This window comes from Choristoneura fumiferana, chromosome Z, assembly GCF_025370935.1.
Source record: "Choristoneura fumiferana chromosome Z, NRCan_CFum_1, whole genome shotgun sequence".
Lineage (NCBI taxonomy): Eukaryota > Metazoa > Arthropoda > Insecta > Lepidoptera > Tortricidae > Choristoneura > Choristoneura fumiferana.
In genome coordinates, this window is record NC_133472.1 from 7,315,893 (window position 1) to 7,331,772 (window position 15,880).

The window sequence follows — 15,880 nt, forward strand, 5'->3', positions numbered from 1 at the left end:
TTTAAAGGATAAAGTTGAAAAAAAAAAAACATACTGTCATATTTAAAGGGATACAATGATTGGCCTTTTCAGAAAATAATGTGTTAATTTTTTATTATACAATGATACAATATCATTATTATTACAAGAAGAAATCGTACAGTTTGTTGGTCCATCAAAAGTGGTGACCATTGAAAATAATTTAATGCTTTAACTTAATTAAGATAAACAAATCTTTATGCACTCAATAAACAGAGAAAAACTCTAAAGAGATAGGATATTCATACTTTCTTTCAAATACAGTAGACAAATATTGTAATCAGCCTCCTTACTATAGAAGTATACAAGCAAAATTCTTTCTCTATACGAGCGAAATTACATTCCTATCTTACGCGTAAAGCATGTATTCTAAGCGCACGTTAGAATGAGGGCTATCGCGTATGAATTCGCCGCTAGAGGCGCTAGTGTAGCGTGAGGTCTCCGAAATGCCAATCTCATAATTTTTGGGTGACCTACGCGGGTTTATTTAGAATTAGAATAATTTTGTGAATATTTTGCATTACCTGAAATTAATTATGGCAATTATGCGTTACGGGGCAGTTTTGTCTTTCGGGAACTTTGTCCTCCCTTTTTTTCCGAACGAAACGGGTCTACGCAACACTGTGGTTGCTTGATATTTTTATGGTACGGTTTTAAGGTGTATTAAATATGATTTTAATGTAAACTTTGTTTTCACGCCCGTAATAACAGGCTTTGAAAGCCACACTTAAAACCTCACGCAACAGTGGCGCCATCTAGAAAGACAAAAACTATAGCCCTCATTTCGCATGCGTTGTTCGACCAACGTTAACACTTGAAAATGGCTCTATTATTTATTGACTCAACAACAAGCCAAGTACGACTATAAAAAGGCTAATGCACTGAACCATCCATCCCAGCCTATATACGTCCCACTGCTGGGCACAGGCCTCCTCTCAGCACAAGAGGGCTCGGGCCATAGTTCCCACGCGGGCCGGGTGCGGATCGGGAACTCACACGCACCATTGAATTGCTTCGCAGGTTTGTGCAGGTTTCCTCACGATGTTTTCCTTCACCGCAAAGCTCGTGGTAAATTTCAAATGTAATTACGCACATGAATTTCGAAAAACTCAGAGGTGCGAGCCGGGGTTTGAACCCACGACCCTCTGCTTGAGAGGCGATAGGTCAAACCACTAGGCCACTACGGCTTGCACTGAACCAATAAGATGTAAAGAAATGTTATCATTTGTGCTTCGTTCGATAATCCAAGTCGTCATTGTGTCACCAGTTATTAAAACTCACATTTTTTTTCATACATTTAACATCACTAGTGTCATAATCCTTTTTGAAGAAGAATTGAAAGCAATTTTAGAAATTAAGGGGTGTTTCCCGGATAAATGTGATGTCGTCTCCGTCTATTCGAACAAAACAAACAGAGATGGCATCACATTTATCCGTCAAAACTGAGCCGGGAAAATAGGAAGTTCAGCTGCATGCAAAGTCACCTTCAGTTCGCGTAATATTTTTGTTACTCTTATCATTCATTCTGCGAGTCTAGTCAGTGGATATCGCGTTACCAAAGACATATTATGAAAGTAAAGTAATTAGATGGCTACATGCAGCAGAGGAGTGTGAGAGGCTGATGAAGTGGACGACCCCCAAGCTCAGCGCTTTTCTCGTTCATGAAGTAACATTTATATCTACGATTGACACACATAGAAAACCTTATCACAAAACATGTCTTATGTACGTCTAAAATGTCAGTTTTAAGAACTGACATGTTCATAATAAACAGTTCGACAAGTCTCAGTTTTTGTGTTAACTTCGTTATATAATCGCGCCAATACAAGCCCTGGATAAGGTTTTGTAGATGTGTGTACTCTTACAGATACTTAAATTAATAAAGACTTAAAGAAAGGCCTAAGAATTGATATCGTGAGACCCACGTCAAATTTTGATCATTAGAATTTGAAATTTAATGTCAATCAGTAGTTGACATTAGTTTTGACGAATGTCCTAAATTTAGGACGTTGGGCCTTACGAGGTTAATAGTAAGTGTTGACATTGGCAATGCGCCCGAGTTGGAGTTGACGGATTGCGTCTTGACGGGACATAGCCACGTGAGTTGACCAACCTGGAATGTAAGCAAAGTTTAAAATGTTATTAGAAAATAGAAGACTGAGCGAAATATAACATGAGACGTAGACCGTATAAGTAGAGAAAGAGGGAGAGAGAGCCTCCTCTCAGAACGAGAGGGCTTTGTCCGTAGTTCCCACGTGGGCCCATTGCGTGTTGGAAACTTCACACACACCATTGAATTGCTTCGCTGTTTTGTCCAGATTTCCTCACGATGTCTTTCCTTCACGTAAAGCTCGTGGTAAATTGTGAGGCTATACGTCAAACCACTAGGCCACCGCGGCTTTTCAAACCACTACGACACCGCCGACCTATTTTGTGCGGACCTACACGGTAACTTAGTATTGTGACAGTATTGTATTACTGAGACTAAGGGGCTGTTTCACCATCCATTGATTAATTTTATTTGATGGATAAATGTGATGCCGTCTCCATCTATTCAAACAAAACAAACAGAGACGGCGTCACATTTATCCCTCAAATAAATTGAATATATGGATGGTGAAACAGGGGGTTAGTTTAATAATTTTATTTAAAAAACCCCAGACTTTGTCATTTCAAAGTTCAATATCTCAAAAACAGCTGAACCGATTTTGATGAAACATGTCTAAGAAATCGCTAGAAAACCTGGTTTCAAATAAAAAAACCGCATTCAAATCGGTCCACCCGTTAGACAGACACACATAGCGGTGAAACTTATAACACCCCTCTTTTTGCGTCGGGGGTTAAAACCTAATTGGTGGCCCCTGCACTACGACCTACTCGTATATCTACGATACCTAACCTACACAGAAAAAATACTAGAAAAGGAAAACAATAATAAATATCGAATAGTATAAATGAGTACATAACATAATGTACATTCATTGCTTTAAATGTATACGAGCAAAAACCTACAAATATTGAAAATGTGAATGTTTCTGAGTATATTGTATACTGCTTTGTTTTGCGCTTGCATTAGTTATAGTTTATTTTATAATTAATGGAACTGTTGGTTCTTAAGTATATATTATGTACGTTGCTGCATTGAAATGTAACCGTTTGTTTCCTAAATAAATTAAAAAAAAAAAAAAAATGTGCGTGTGTTTGTTTGTATTAAAATAGTTGGTTGGATTTGGACGAAATTCGGTATTTGTCCCGATTTTCCTGCGGGTTTGGGATTTATATACACAAAACTTGGATCCCTGAACTATTTATTGAAACGTAGAGCCAGCGTTATTGGTCAACGCTTTCTCTGTAACAGCAATACTTATTGAAATATTTCGAATTATAATCCTAAACTCTCGAACTTGGCCCCTAGGACTAATAGACTTGCAATTTCCTATACTCACTAGTTTGCCATAATTATAACGCATCAATGTCCATGTCGGCGGCCGATCGTAAAATTCGCCAAATCACGAAATTCCTAGGCATATTGTGAAATGGCGCAATTTCATGAATTGGCTAAGGGTCATCCGCCATATCGTTCAAAACTCACCGTTTAACGATTTGCCTAGTGACGTTTAGGCAGATCATGAAATTACTAGGCATATTATAAAACGCCGCTATTTCATGAATTGGCCAGTTTAGGCAGATCATGAAATTCCTAGGCATATCATGAAACGCCGCCATATCGGTTCTGGCACTTCGCCGGCCGCTGCCGCGGCACGCTCGCTTCGCTCGCTCGGCTGGTGCGTTATGGTCATAACTCATACTAACCACTCCTCGCTTTGCTCGTCGTACCTAAATTTTTCTTTTTTTCGGCATATCACGATGTGCCCGGTATAGAGCTAGGAATATCGAAGAATGCGTTGCTCTAATCGATCTGTCGTATTGTTTCTCAGGCACATCGTGAATGCCTGGGAATTTCGTGATCTAGCGGATTTTACGATCGGCCGCCGACATCCATATGAGAGTTGAGTTAGAGGAGATCGATTATTGAAATCACATTACTCGGTACCTTCAACCATTTGATGGTAAAAAAACCGGGCAAGTGCGAGTCGGACTCGCACACCGAGGGTTCCGTACACATTTAAAGGTATGGTAAGTAAACGGGAATCGTGTCTTGAAGATATTTCTCGCTTTTTCCGAGTGATTTAAGCATCTAGTGTATGCAGACCCTACTCTTAAGCAAAATGTACGCTGTGTGGGGTCAGATTATAATGGTCGTTGATATTTACGAACAGACATAAAAATCCAAATTTTCAGACTTTTTTAGTTAGTTGTGTTATAATAGCTACCTTCATACCAAATTTCAAGACTCTGAGTTCACGGGAAGTACCCTGTAGGTTTTGATAACCCTTGCAAGTTTTCGAAAATTTGCGGAAATTTGCAGCATAAACGACTGCATCTTTTGATTGCGTGGGCTTAGAAGTTGGATTTTTTCACAGCTCCAAGGGACAGTAGACTTCAGTATTTGATATAAATTTCAGCTTGATACCTCCACGCGTTCCCGAGAAAAAGGGTCTTGATAGACAGACAGACGGACAAAAAGTGGTCCTATAAGGGTTCCGTTTTTTCCTTTTGAGGTACAGAACCCTAAAAATCAACTGTATTTGCCACAATAGGACCGCTTTTAATTTTTTACGACAAATTTAATTTTCGAACCGTTGACAAGATTAATTAGAGCAGTAATTTTCTACTACGCTAGTCGTAGGTTGTCGTTCGAATTTTGTCCGGTTTTTGAAATCAAATAGAGTGCCGAGTGCCGAGTCTCTAAAGAACCAAAGCTCAAGTAAAATTTACGACTAAATAGTTGCCAAAACTATGTAATTACAGTTTGTAATTTTATTTTAATCTTCTCGTAATTAAACATACGATTTTTTTTACTGCATTCGAATGTCATATTTTGATTAGTGTAATTCGAGCTGCCCTGCAACTTTTTTACAATAACCGCCCCTCATCATCATCATAAATTACCACCGGATGACGTCCACTGCTGGACACAGGCCACCTCCCTCCATAGACGTCCAGTTGCTCCGGTTCGAAGCCTGCATCCACTGTTAACCTACGGCTTTAACCAGGTCAACTGTCCATCTCTTTGGTGGACATTTCCGTATAACTTTCTATTGACTAGAATGGTGACTTACTGAGTTAGCGATGTAAATATAGGTTTAGTTTAGGGTAGTTTACTTATAGTAGGTAGGTAAGAGTAAGAGTAAGTCATACTTTGAGTGTTATAGACCGAGCTCCTCATGAGTACAGTCTTAGTGTCGGGCGGAGGAGTTGCGTCGCTTGTGCTAGCCGGTGCTGCCGGCGCCGGCGCCGCCGTGGTCTGAGGGGCGCTGGCAGGAATCGAACAGTTTACCCTATCAGGGTAGTCGCAAATGCCTAGGTCCTGAAAAAGTAAGCACAAGGAGAACCTTATCAGTTTTATGGCAATTTCCTTTTTTTAGTTTATATTCGTGTTCATAAGAAAAAAACGGAACCCTTATTAGGATCACCCTGTTGTCCGTCAGTCTGTGTGCTCGTCGGTCAATACCTTTTCTCCTAGGAACGCGTGGAGGTCAAAGCTAATATTCATAAGTATATTTAGAAAAAACTGCGAATAAATAAAGTATTTTTTTCTTGAGAACAATCAGACTACTTTTTTCTTACCCCATGTAAGAAAAAATTAGATTTGTTCAGATTTGCACAAAATAAAACATGTAATGTAAGGTATATCCAGCTCTGAAGGAAGAACTTGGACTAGGAATGAGTTGATGACGTATCCAAAAGTTTGTTACACATCTGTTTCTCATACATTTCGCATTTGCCTCTTCAACCTCATTAACTCATTATAGGTCCGTGGCTCTCCTCAATGGAACCTTTTTTCTCATTACCATCTAATGATATTTGATGTAATTGCTTATTCTATGAAAATAAATCTTCTGTTCTAATTTATTGTTTTCCGTCTTGATACACCTGTACATCTAACCTGGTTGAAGGCGAGGTCAGCAGGGCAGAGGAACCTCACTGGCTGCCGATTCACGCACACGAAGAACTCCGAGCAGCTCGAGTCACTACGGAAGGCTTCGAAGTCGCTTGCGCAGCGCGGCTGCGGTGCTGGTTTATCTTTAAAATAAGACGCAAAAAATTTAACGGTTCATCTTCATGATTTTTTTAAACCGTCCCCCTCGCTCTCGTGTTAAATAGTATAAGTGTCAGAGGGACCGCACGACACGAACTTCGAGTTTCGAATTTCGTAGTAACCCTGCTGGTGCGTGCAAGTTTCCTCAGGAAGTTTTCATTGACTGTCAAGCTCTTGGTTAATACCAAATACAACTACTCACATAAATTCCGACTCAGAGAGAAAACCAAAGCTGGAGGGTGATGAAGAATAAGGAAATCGAAGACCTAGTATCTGAGACTAATATTTTTGGAGAGACCAAAGCATCCAGACTCCGGTGGCTTGGACTCGTGAAGTAAGTATAGAGGATCGAGCCGTAAAAAGAGCGTACTTGGGACAATCGAGTGAAAATAGACACTGGTTGGTTGTCCCAGGTACCACTGAAGGGCTGAGATCCAGAGGGATCTTTTAGGTCTTGGGGTGTAAGGCTGGCAAGAGCTAGCCCAAGATCACAAAGCATGGTGTAGTCTGTGTCGGAGGCGGAGTCCGTTTGCGGGTCACTGCGCCTAGCTAGTAAGCAAGTACCTACAGCCGAACCATTCGATTCCTGACCCACCGTAGAACGCTTTCGCAGTAAGTGTCATAATGAATTCCCTTGTCAAGCAATGCGATGTCACTCTGACTTTTTCTACGAGAATGTTCCACAGTGGATCACGATTCAGTTGGTTCGATAGAACATAAATTCTGAAAAATTCAGGGGTGCCCGGTTTCAATTTTTTATACTTGGTAAAGTGCCTTAAGTACCATGAATAGGTACTTAAATATTTGTATCACACAAAAACATAATGATACAAATATTAAACTCATTGGATGTAACTCGGACATGCTTAGCGGTTGTGTAATAAACGTGTTGATTACTTAACATGACATTTCCACTGTTCTGACGACATCTGGTAAGTTCAAAAGTTTCATTTCCTTGCACAATTACGTGAGGGACATAGAGATGTCAGTGACCTTTTAGGCATGCTCTTATACGAGGCAATACCAGCCTGCGACTCCGTTGGCGTAGAATTCCGGGATAAAAACTATCCTATATCCTTTCCTGGGACTCAAACTATCTGTATACCGAATTTCATCTAAATGTTTAGCGGTTTAGACGTGATTGAGTAACAGACATCAAAACATCTTTACAAACTTTCTGATTTATAATATTAAGTAGCATAGGTTAGGATTTATTCGCTTATGCTCGATTCGCCCTTGGCAAATTTTATTCCCGACACATACTTTCATTTTGTATATTATTCTGTGCTCGTTCTGTTTGACGTGCTGAATATTTTATTTTTAAGATTATTTTGACACTCGTAATGGATTTACGTTTTACTAAATAATTGGTAATGTTGTAGTTATAATTATAATAAACTAGCTGTTGCCCGCGGCTTCGCCCCCGTTGTATTTTTTCTGTATTTTCTTCCATAAAAACCTTCTCCAGGCAGTAACGAACACAACAAAAAAAGAGTTAGCGAAATCGGACCAGTGGTTCCCGAGTTTTGCGCTTAGCAACACATTTTACGATTCATTTTTATTATAATATATATAATATAATAATAAATACAAGATACCTATAATTTTATTCGAAAGAATTGTAATTATTATGTTACCTCATGATTGAAAAATAAAAGATTATGTATAATTGCGTGATTTGAAATTAAACGAAGTATATTTTTATAAATAATGTGCTAAGACGATTGTTGTAATTAAATTACATTTATTTTTATTTACGTTTCTTACCTTATGTTGTATGGATTTTTTTGGACTGGTAACTAAATACGAGTATCACCAGGATTCCAGTGAATTATTAATTCAAATATACACACTTTAATTTTACTAGAAGTAAATAAAAACAAATAGTTATGTATTTATATTATTTTTCTTAGGTACCGTAGAGTCAACAAAAAATTTTACTGTGTGATTGTATTGTTGTTGTATTGTATTGTAGGTATACGGTTGTGTTGTTCTGGTTGAGTTCGAATCGCGTCAGTATGGTATGGTGGTGGTAATAGATGGGTTTGTGTGATTTGTGTGTTCTTACAGTGTGGAGGTGGAGGAACTGCATGAACACGCGTATGTTGCCTAAACTGAGCTATCATAAGGTCGCGGGCGAGCAAAGTTATTACTTTAGTTCAACGCAAACAACACAAAGTATCAACCTACATATATTTTATTGCAATTATTACAAGTAAGCTTGTAAACACCCGATCTAGTTCCTTTAGCCACCTTGTCTTTGTGGTTACAAAGCCTAGAGTACAAAGAGTTGTTAGTGTAGTGTAACTGTTTGTTTTATCATGATTTAGGACTATCTCGTCGATAATACTCACCATTCGTCCTCCTATTGTTACAGTCAACCCGTTGCGGATAGTCGCAATACCCTTCCACTGAGAATAGTAGTCCGTTGGGGCACTCTTGTTCCACAGCCCATCCGTCCCAGCAATTCAAAAAAGCATTGCACAGCTTAGGAGAAGGTATCTGGGCCCTTTTTCCTGAGCACAAGCTGTTCATCTCTATGACAGCGTCCCTGGCTGGTAGGATCAGCTTGTTCTGCATGAGCGGGTCCGATGCAATTTGATGGATCACCTCGTCGGATACCGGGATCATGTAGGTCATCGGACGGACGCTGAATGAAGAAGCTGGCTGTTGGAAAAAAATAAATGCATAAGCATGAGTATGTATCTGAAGACTGATCTAAGAAATCACTTGATACCTAGAGTCAAAGATATATTTACACTTTACTACGTTGTCGCTGTCACTTCGTGTTAAAGTCAAAAGACAAACCGAGGCAAGGTACAGTCACCTGCATTAATATCTGCTACAGTGGAGTGTGCAAAAATATCTAACACATCGTTACTGGCCCTAGAAATAGAGTCGTATCAGATATTAATGCACGCTTTGATGTGTCCGATATTGGTGCTAGTGACTGTACTAAAGTATAAAGATACTTTTGACCTCGAATCTACTAGTTGATGATAGTAATTTCTACTTCTCTAATCATACTTAAATTTAGCAAAATTATTCACCACTTTCCATGAGTATTTTAATATTATTTTTACCAGTATTTAAAGCTTTTTGAAAATGTACATTTTAAATTACTTACACGGACAAAATTGTACAACGGCTGGAAAAGTGACCCAAAGAATGGTATTTTCTCCATTTGTTCCGGAAAATCATGCAGAGGGTTGTTGTATGTTTGAACTAGATTGCCTTGCTCGTCGTAAACTGAAACAAACATTTAAATATCTAGTTTTAATACCACAATCATAATATACATCTCAAAGAATTAAGTCTCAAAGTTCATGTTGTATGAGTATTCAAAGATTTTTTTTTGATAATAAGGTATAACACAGATAAATAAACGATCATGACCGTACCTAGGAAAGGGAAACGAGAATGACTGACTTACAGCCAACTTACAGCCAAAACCATTGGAACTGGAGACTTGAAATTTGGCAGGCATGTCTCTTTCTTACACAAAGTCCTTTCATACACTAAGAGGGATTTCTTTCAGTTTCCAACCAGTTTTTTTTAAATGTTTGAATGCAGTTTTTCTTGTTACTAAAATCGATGACATGGTTTCTAAGAACAGATCTTCGTATGTCTTATGGTTTCTGACTTTCCCCTACTGACCGATTTAAATGAGCCATCCTGTATAACTAACGAGGATGTTATTATTACTAATAGTAATTTATATATTTATGTTAGTTTTATGCAAGCTGTTTTTTGTATAGGGGGCTTTTAAATATAATTAAAAGCCCCATAGGTATACAAAAAACAGCTTGCAATAAACTGAAATAAAATGAAATTTATTCATTTGCTTTAAGTGTAGTACATTACACGATGTTCAATGATTTATGAGTCTCATACATTCAAACCTTATAAGTCATGCAAATAACAAAATACTACTACTACACTAATATATATCCATTTGTTTAGTTCCATCTATTATAAGGACTAACTAACATAAGTATATAAATGACTATGAAGGTGATCTTCTATTCCCGATGCAAAATTCTTGCATGTCATCATAAATCCATTAATAAAGTTACATGAATCATTCTTTACATGCAGCGCATCGGTGGTGCTGTCATCTTACACTGATAGATTGACAAAGGCAACAACATAACTTGTTCGAACAAACCATTCAATGGATGGGGATTTAATTTGCATGTTGCAATTCTAAAAGGACATAAATCCATTAGTATAATAAGACATGGGGGTCTTTTTGGTTTTGCGGCTAGTTTCGAGTCTGAGAAGGATTCTGGAGAGATAACTTATGTGGGCATGAGATGAGGTTGAATGACCGGTGGTCAGTGCATTTTAGTACAAAGGCATTTAAACTAAGTATTGCATGCGTGGGCTATTTAAATGGCTATGTTTTTCTATATGCGGATTGTACTCGTCGATATTTAATTTTATACTGAAACTAGCTTTTACCCGTGGCTTCGCTCGCGTACCGGTCTGACAGTTAAATTTAAGTACCGAAATTCTTAAAAATGACATCGTGCTTTTTATTTATTTTATTGAATTTACCCAAGATAAGTTTTCGGTACCTTTAATGTGTGCGAGTTGATACCTATTTTAGTATCAATAGATATCGAATAAATAGATTTACTAAAAAAATGTTTTTTTTTTAATGCTTTGTGCAAATATCAAGGATTTTGTGTTACGAATTTAGTTTTTGTTTGTTCTTTTTGTCTTACATGATTTGATTCAATTTTTATGCATATTCTTTTTATGAATAAGAAGTGTCTTGGGCATAAGATTATAGGGGAGACCAAGGAGAGTTGTTGTTGTACTGGAGCGTCTTGTAGATGACGTACGGTGGAGGTTTGCAGGAATTTACAAGTCCTTTTTTGAATTTACATGCATTTAATACTTTAAACAGTAATACAAAAATATTTCGTGCGTCCGATGCAGTTGACGGTATAAGATTATTGATTGGTGGGGGTCGGTGGTGTCATTTTAAAAGTCATTCGCGTGGTGAGCGTGTGTTAGTGCTGCACACATACGCTAGGCGTCAACAGTTGTGACAGAGGAGAGTAGTGACAACGTCGATTTTTGGAAACTTATTACGTGCTAGCGAGCTCGCTACAGCCCGTGTTTGATAGTTCGAGACTTGAACTAAAAATCGCGCGCTATTGCGAGCTCGCTAGCAGATCATAAGCTCCAAAGAATCGACGTTGTCACTACTCTCTGTCACAACTCTCCTCGGTCTCCGTATAATTCACATTTGCCAGAACCAAAAAGCCGTGGTGGCCTAGTGGTTTGACCTACCGCCTCTCAAGCAGAGGGTCGTGGGTTCAAACCCCGGCTCGCACCTCTGAGTTTTTCGAAATTCATGTGCGGAATTACATTTGAAATTTACCACGAGCTTTGCGGTGAAGGAAAACATCGTGAGGAAACCTGCACAAACCTGCGAAGCAATTCAATGGTGTGTGTGAAGTTCCCAATCCGCACTGGGCCCGCGTGGGAACTATGGCCCAAGCCCTCTTGTTCTGAGAGGAGACCTGTGCCCAGCAGTGGGACGTATATAGGCTGGGATGATGAGAACCAAAAAGCGTATCGTTTGAGGGTACAATGTTTTCAAGATTCTCAAAAGTGGAATAAATAATAGCGGATAAGATTTGTATATCAAAACCCCTTTTAAAATACTTACGCAAAATTACTAAACTCCTATCAATTTAATGAGAGTGACCACCAAGTTTTCAAGATATAATTATATAAATTAGACTAACCACTACATATCGCTATTGCTTAAATTTATAGAAAGCGTGATTTTGTTGAGGTATAGTGCAATCCCGTGTGACCAACAATAGCTAATGCTGCGTAGCTTTAAAATTTATTAAATAAATATCATGGGACACTTGACACCAATTGACCTAAGTAGTCCCAAACTAAACAATGCTTGTACTATGGATACTAGGCAACGGATAAACGTACTTATATAGATAAATACATATTAAACATCCAAGAACGGAGAGCAAACTTTCGTATTATTCATCTGCTCCGGCCGGGAATCGAACCCGGGACTTCAAGCTTCGTAGTAAGGTTCTCTATCTAACCACTTGGCCATCCGGTCGTCAATAACGTGTCTTTGTGTTTATACCGGGTGTGGCCTGTAATAAGAGCAAATAATTAAAACATAGATCATACTCCTCAAACTGAACAACATTAGTTCAGCGACTTTTAAAAATAATTAGTTTTTTTATTTTTATTACACTTTTAAGTTTATTCGAAGAAGCAAGGTAAAGCAAAATGCTTGATGTTAGTACCGTGACAGGCGACGTCAGTTGTGTTCTAGGATAGCGTACATTAATAGCATTATTTAATTTGTATGAAAAAAGGATAATTCAAAGACTCCATTATTTTTAAAAGTCGCTGAACCATGTTGTTTAGTTTGACGAAGACGATCTATGTTTTAATTTTTTGCTCGTATTACAGGCCACAACCCGATTTATACTGCCAGCCATGATATCTCAAATTTGCTAGGTACTTTTACTAGGTTTCGCGGCACTAGACATTGTCAGTAAAGTTGCTAGGCATTGCAGTATCATTGACGATTAGTATTTATTATACTATTTATTATTAACTATATGTCGTAAATATCGTACATTGTATTTTACTACTTTTAAAAATGAATAATCATAAAAAATCTCATTCGAATTTGATACATGATCTTCACCTTATCTTTTAAATCTATGTTACTTCAAAACGACTTAAAAATTAATGCAATGCAAAAACATGATAATCTTTAACACCCAAAAACACTAAAACTAACAATACTCACATAACAGCCGCTTCTGCCGATTCCCGTTCTTCATTTTCTCCAGCAATGGGTTTCCACAAGTCAAATGCGCTAAGGCTAAAAATACGAAGACCTTCAACATGGTACTAGGGTCGCAGCAACCACAGGAGATTAACAGCAAGGGTCTCACAGGGCAATGTCAGGGACGACTTGAGTCCTTAGCTTTTATACGGTCCGGCTTCGTAAACAAGTACCTTTATAAGTACGTACGTGGGCTCCAGTTTAAGTCAGGATACCGAGGAAAGTCTAAAAGGATACGGCTTTGTATGTCTATTTTTATTGCCGTTTTATACGTTTGATATTTAGGTGCGTGGATAAGTTTCCTTTTATTGCTCTCGCATAAGGCTTTGGGTTACAATAGATTTGTTTTCTACTAAAAATACTTTTTCAAAACAAGAAATAGTTGGAAAGTGTGTTTGTTTAGTTAAATATCTCGCGTTTCTGACCTCCATCAGGCAACTTTTGGAATCATATGACTCAAAAAATACCAATTGAAAGTGTTAAAAATCTGTGACGCCTACAAGATTAATAAAATAAGTGCTTAATTCACAATTACTTACTATTGTACTCGTATTTCAAATTTAGCACAATTTTTTAACACCCTTGAATTTTATATATTTGAGTATTATGACTATTGATTACAAATATCGCTCCTTAGCCCGTAGTAATTGCTTTATGCGATGATACGAGATTATGCCAAAAACTGTTATACAATAAAAGATAGAACCAAATACTACCATATAGTAAGTTATGTTAGATAAGCTGCAAGAAACTTTACTAAAAGTACTTTCCTAATAAAGATAGCAGCTATCTCAATGTGGTACAAATACTAAAAAATCGTCGTAGTCACGTTTCATATGTATTATATTAAGTCCATGGCACTGGAAATTCTGAAATTGACTATTTTGCACTACAATAGTTGTTGTAATGCGAAATACTTAGTTTGAATTGTAGCATACGTTGTTGCTGGAAAAGATCTCGATGTGGTATTAAACTTCGTTTACGGGTTCAAAATATATGGACCTATGAATCTTAAATCATCTTGGATTAACGCTTTATCTTTTTACAAGCTTTTATTTAGTTTCACCTGTCCAGCGACGTGTTCTGTCTGTCCGTCTGTCTGTAGTCAAATCTTGCAAGTTAAATTCGCCCAACTTCCAGTAGTCGGATTGACTTGAAATTTGGCATACTTATGTAAATCACGTGACAATACAATAATCTAGTAGTGACATCCTGGTAGTCCAGCCAAGATCGTCTCCGCAGGACGGAACTCTTCAACGGTTAATAGCATCGACTTTAAATTTGGTAGGTATGCAAATGTAGTTTGGGTGACAATGCAAGTACAGTCAACAAAAAGTACAGTCAGCAAAAAAAGCTTGTATTAAAAAATAATTTTTTATGGTTAGGTTATTTTGCTAGTAGTTTTTGATGCAAATATATGAAAATACAAACTGAGACATGGATGTACAGAAAAACCATTAAAAGAGACCAGCGCTGGGAATCGAACCCAGCGTGCTATAACCCCTACACCACAGCTGGACAGGAATCTAGACACAGATATCTAGAGATCTAGAGAGTTTGTATTTTCGATATGGTTTCACGGGATACCCGTAAAAGTAACAAATTTGGAGTTGAAATAAAAAATACAAAAATACTCCAAAAAAACCAATCATAGCAAAAATATGACACATCCCTATATTTTTTACTTTACATAAAATTGGCAGTGTAGGCTGCAGACCAAGTTTCAGAAACGTGTAAACCTAAGACAGCACATAAAATGGTCTTTTGAAGGACTTGCTGACAAAGTTATATCCATATCGATCAATTTTAATACACTCAGGGCCTGTTTACCACTCCTTAACGATGATAAATTTTACGTTGCGTTGCTTAGTACCCATAACACAAGCTTTGCTAAGCTTACTTTGGGACTAGGTCAATTGGTGTGCATTGTCCCGTGATATTTATTTATTTATTTATGTGACAGATTTGCCTTGATCTTGCCCGAATAAAGAGAGCCAGCATCAAATTTAACTGTCACGTAATTATCAATGAATGCTGTAACAGGCCTTGAGCGAACAATTCTTGCATTATATTTATTTTGGAGGTCTCAGAAACGGCTTATGAGGGTTCACAATCAGTCGATCTAGCTTTGTTCTATCATCCGGAAAACGTTTTGGACTTTTAGCCCGAGCGAAGCTTGGTTGCGGGTACAACGCATTCACAAAATAAACTCATTCATTTACCCACCTCATTCCTTTACATTGACAATAGGAAGAAAATACTAAGCATTAAATTCCCAATCTTGTTGGCCATCGGTTCGCAAATAGCTACTAAGAAAGATGTCCATGTCCGTCCGTTTCGCATCTCTGAGCGCACCCGATCATTATCATGATGAAGAGCCCGTGCGTGTCGTTATTCACTATCTCTACGATTGTCCGTTTTGTGTCATTTATAGCATTTTATCTAGATACAGCGAGCGTCTAGTATTACTTGCCGCCTTTCGTTTGATAGAATTTACTAATCGTTCATCAGACCGTTTAAAAGAACGTAAGATTTATGCCTTATTGATAATAAATGATGCGGGAAATATCGAGCGTGTTCTGTTACTTTGTAGGGCCGCGTACATACTTGTCTTCACTTACGTTGCACGATGAACACCCCTGCACAATCTCATTTCTGTAAATTAGCGGTTAAGATCTTGAGATCTTATCATTGACATCTATGTACCTTACGGCACTAGACTGGCTGTTTGGAACAAAACGCGCGGCGCATCAATCATCAATATTACTTTGACACAGCCCCTGTCACCGACGTCAACAAACTATAGTGAAAGGTTCACAAATCCGCGCTGTGAACCAATTTTC

General features: G+C 38.0%; 1 protein-coding gene across 1 annotated transcript; it reads right to left on the reverse strand.

Annotated features, from left to right (window-relative positions):
• Positions 1-93: 93 nt before the first annotated feature.
• LOC141438300 (uncharacterized) lies at positions 94-13,142 on the reverse strand. The gene is made up of 6 exons (XM_074102128.1): positions 12,999-13,142; positions 9,309-9,430; positions 8,536-8,848; positions 6,029-6,165; positions 5,281-5,449; positions 94-2,131 (listed from the first exon to the last, which is right to left on the reverse strand). Exons 1-6 carry the CDS (start codon positions 13,096-13,098, stop codon positions 2,043-2,045), a joined length of 930 nt encoding a protein of 309 aa, XP_073958229.1. The 5' UTR covers positions 13,099-13,142; the 3' UTR covers positions 94-2,042.
• Positions 13,143-15,880: the final 2,738 nt, after the last annotated feature.